Source organism: Triticum dicoccoides, chromosome 6B (assembly GCF_002162155.2).
Source record: "Triticum dicoccoides isolate Atlit2015 ecotype Zavitan chromosome 6B, WEW_v2.0, whole genome shotgun sequence".
NCBI lineage: Eukaryota > Viridiplantae > Streptophyta > Magnoliopsida > Poales > Poaceae > Triticum > Triticum dicoccoides.
In genome coordinates, this window is record NC_041391.1 from 506,055,884 (window position 1) to 506,060,028 (window position 4,145).

At 44.8% G+C, this 4,145-nt stretch overlaps 1 protein-coding gene across 1 annotated transcript in view; it reads left to right on the forward strand.

Moving 5' to 3' along the window:
• LOC119322721 (zinc finger protein BALDIBIS-like) overlaps positions 1-3,685 on the forward strand; it is an 8,155-nt gene extending 4,470 nt beyond the window's left edge. The window contains exon 5 of the mRNA XM_037596226.1: positions 2,108-3,685. Within this exon, the coding sequence (XP_037452123.1) occupies positions 2,108-3,239 (1,132 nt within the window). The 3' untranslated portion in view covers positions 3,240-3,685. The remainder of the gene's footprint in view (positions 1-2,107) is intronic.
• The last annotated feature ends 460 nt before the right edge of the window (positions 3,686-4,145 follow it).

Consider the following 4,145-nt stretch of genomic DNA (forward strand, 5'->3'; position numbering starts at 1 on the left):
GAGTAATTAAATTCTCGTAATATGTAATTATGAAAAAATTTGAGGGAACGCGAGACTTTCTAATTACTACTTTTCTTTTCTTTTTTACCTTTTTCTTTGGTCGGCATGTTAGTAAATATAATTTAGGGAAGTTTGCGGGTAATGTGATGTAAATATAGTGGTAAGAGTACTTATTAAAAGTTTATTACGGGATATATGTGATGTTTATTAAATCTGCGTAAACTTTGGGGTTGTTGATTCAAGGAGTGACTAAAGTTCAGCAAAGTTCCCTCACTTTTATCCAAATTAAAAAAAGATTGAGGGATCCATGCAACTTATCTCACATTAAAAAAGAAAGATAAAGGCTTCCCATTAACTCATCGCTCACTATAGGTGAAAACATAGACAAAACTCGTTACAGTTTGGATAATTTTGTATAACACCTTATGTATTATAAACATAAAAGGTACAAGAATAAATCTAATACTATTTGTTAATATGGGGTAATAATTGCAATCACTTAAGCTCATTTTGATTCACTTTGGAGTCAAATTAGACTTGGAATTCGATGTCACGGGGAGACAGGTTCAAGGAACAAGATTTAGCGAAACATTAAAGACCACTTTGATTTGTACTCCCTCCATAAACTAATATAAGAGTGTTTAGATCACTACTTTAGTGATCTAAACGCTCTTATATTAGTTTACTCACTACTTTAGTGATCTAAACGCTCTTATATTAGTTTACAGAGGGAGTATGACCCTAAAAACACAGGAATAGGAAAAAATGCAAGATTGTAATATCATGCCCATTTGAATTCTATAGGGGATTGGTTTGTTTGATCACGGCATAGGAAAAACAAAAGATTCTTGCCTAGCCACTATTTTTCCTGCAAAGTGCAAAGAAATCCTTAGGAAAATTTCTTACGGGATTCAGTCCTATGTATCAAACAACCTATATTGGGAAACTTCCCTTTTTAAAATATGAGAGAACCCCCGACCTCTGCATCGACTGATGCAGCTCTGTACTATTGCATAGTTTTAACATCTATAGTGTTTGATACAATAAACCCTTCAAGAAAAAAAGAAAAAAAAACAATGCCATGCAAACCAAATGGTAATTAAAAAAATCAGTTGAAAAAATGGGGAAAGGAAAAATCCCAATTTTAGATTACAAAATTTAAAGCTTGAAATGAAAAATCCGTAAGGATCCCTATCCTCCAATATTTCTTTGAAAATCCTCTGAACCAAAAAATCCCTTAAATGAATTATTTTAGCAACTTGTTTCATATTTATTTTGTTTACACTTGCTTACTATGGATACAATCATATAGATGGAATATTTCAAGAAGGCAATATGAAGTAAAATTCTGAAAGAGAGGGAAAGAGACATAAATTGTGGATTATCCAACGGTTAAACTGGTTACATGATCGCCAGACAATTTTTGCAATCCAATACACTTATAAATAAAAGATAAAAATGTACCATTCCCATATTACAATTCATCATAATTTTTTTAACACGGTACAATTATATATGCTCATATTCACGCACGTACACTCATTTCTATAAATGCATGCGCATCCTACCCCTATGACTATGAGCACATATGAGATACTCAGCTGGCACAAATATTGAGATCTTGATCAAACAATTCATGGTAGTGACACCCCTTATATATGTGCATGCATAGATGCTTTTTCTCTCTAAAGAAAAAGTAGACTCGGCTGCGCGTTCACGCCATTTTGTTGAGGGAGTACAGTGCGCCCAAGTTTTTCTATATACAACATGCCGTAAAAAAATACAGAATATTTAGTACTGCACTGTTGCCTTTGCACGGATGACAAGACAGCATATATGGCTTGCATCTGGGCAACTTCACGTGTTCCCAGTGTGACTGTGAAGCAGTATTGTCCTTACATTCCAGTCCTAGCATTTCATGAGGCAAATAAAAAGCCCTGTTCGATAGGAGTATTTTGCAAGCGACTCATGCATTATATACCCTATACTTTATCCTTAATTTGGTTAATGATGCAACTGCAGCATGTTATGCTCATGCGTATTGGAGCATTCAACCGCCACTAACTACTTCTGCATGCACTCATGACTCATGCATGTTTCCATGCAGGAGGGACAGCTTTATCACCCACAGGGCCTTCTGCGACGCCCTAGCCCAGGAGAGCGCGCGGCTGCCGCCCGGGGCCGGCCACCTCTACGGCGCCACCGGCGCGGCCAACATGGCACTCAGCCTCTCGCAGGTCGGCTCCTCCCTCCACGACGCGCACGGTCAATACCACCAGGCGTCCTCGGATCTCCTCCGCTTCGGCGGTGGCGGTGGCGGCGGCATGGCTGCCCGCCTCGACCACCTCCTGTCGTCGTCCAACGCCCCGTCCTTCCGCCACCTGCCGCCTCCACAAGCGCCGCCATTCCACCTCGGCTCAGCGCAGGAGTTCGTCGACGGGAATGGATCGCCCGCGTTCTTGCAGGGCAAACCGTTCCACGGCCTCATGCAGCTCCCGGATCTCCAGGGCAACGGCTCCGGCGGCACGTCGTCGTCGGCTCCTGGTCTTTTCAACCTCGGATACATCGCCAACAGTGCCAATAGCTCCGGTACCTCCAGCCACGGCCACGCGAGTCAGGGACACATGGCCAATGACCAGATCAGCGAAGGAGGCGGCGGCGGAGGTGCTGGTTCTGAGAATTCGGGCGCGGCGTTCTTCAGCGCCGGTGGGAACTTTTCCGGTGGCGACCACCAGGTTGCTCCTTCTGGGATGTACAACGAGCAATCCGTGATGATGCCGCAGATGTCGGCGACGGCGCTGCTCCAGAAGGCGGCGCAGATGGGCTCTAGCACAAGCGCAGACGGCGGTGGCGCGTCCGTGTTCGGCGGTTTCATGGGCTCGTCTGTCCCGCAGGGCCGCGCACCCATGCTCGACCAGGGACAGATGCACCTGCAGAGCCTGATGAACTCGCTGGCCGGCGGCGGCAATGGTGGCGGAATGTTTGGCGGCGCCAACGGCCGCGGCATGATTGATCCGAGGCTGTATGATATGGATCAGCACGAGGTCAAATTTAGCCAGGGCCGTGGCGGCGCTGGCGGGGACGTGACGCGGGACTTTCTTGGCGTCGGTGGCAGAGGGGACATGATGAGGGGGATGTCAGTGGCAAGAGGAGAGAACCACAGCGGCAGCGACATGAGCTTCTTGGAGGCGGAGATGAAGTCGGCCTCGTCGCCTTTCAATGGAGGCAGGATGCAGTGAAGAGCTTGTAGAAAGGCAGCTGGCTTGCTTAAGCTAGATCCTATAGTGAGCGAGTTGGGATCTCGGGATACATCATACATCCATGGAACAAGCTGTTTACACAGGTTGGCACTTGGCAGCACAAATGTTTTGACTTGAGAGAGCAAGGTTGAGATTCGTCTACCAATTCATGAAGAGCCAGATCAACCGGAACCGTGAGACGAGACTATATATTTAGTGTCTGCTTTCCTGTTCATGTTTTGTTACTGTAGTTGAACCTTGTTAAATTGGGTTAATTCATACCGTCCGGAAGAGATAGTTGCATATACCGTAAGGTTTGTAGCGCGCTTTGTGAGGGGTGATCAAAATTGACCGCACCTACTCAATCTATTTTGTTCTTGCTCTTTTTCCACTATGAACTAGCAGAATCAGGCCCGCATTTGCGCGGCTAGATTTTCTTTTTATTATTGTATTCATGTTTTTCTCTTTCTGCTAATATAAGTACTTCCTTTGTAGTATAAGATGTTTCGTTACAGAGGTAGTGTTATGACCTGGCAGTGAATACTCCCGCGAGCCGGCAGGTCGGCACTGTTCAACGGTGCATCGGAATGCCAGGCTGAACCATCGAGGTGGGGTGATGATGCTACCCATAAGAGAATGCACTAGTTTGGCTGGTGAATAATATGCGTGTCCAAGAAAAAGGTTTTTTTTTAGAAAAGGTGGAGATCCCCGGCCTCTGCATCAGAGCGATGCATATGGCCACATTTATTAAAAAGCAAATAAGTTCAACATAAGTCTTGTAGTCCCAAACGAACGAACCAAAATGCTCATAGAGAACAGAAGGGTAAAAGTAAAGCCACAACCGGCTGGCAAAAGAAAGATAGGAAAACTAATTACCTATCCTATTACATGACCGCCATCCAAACC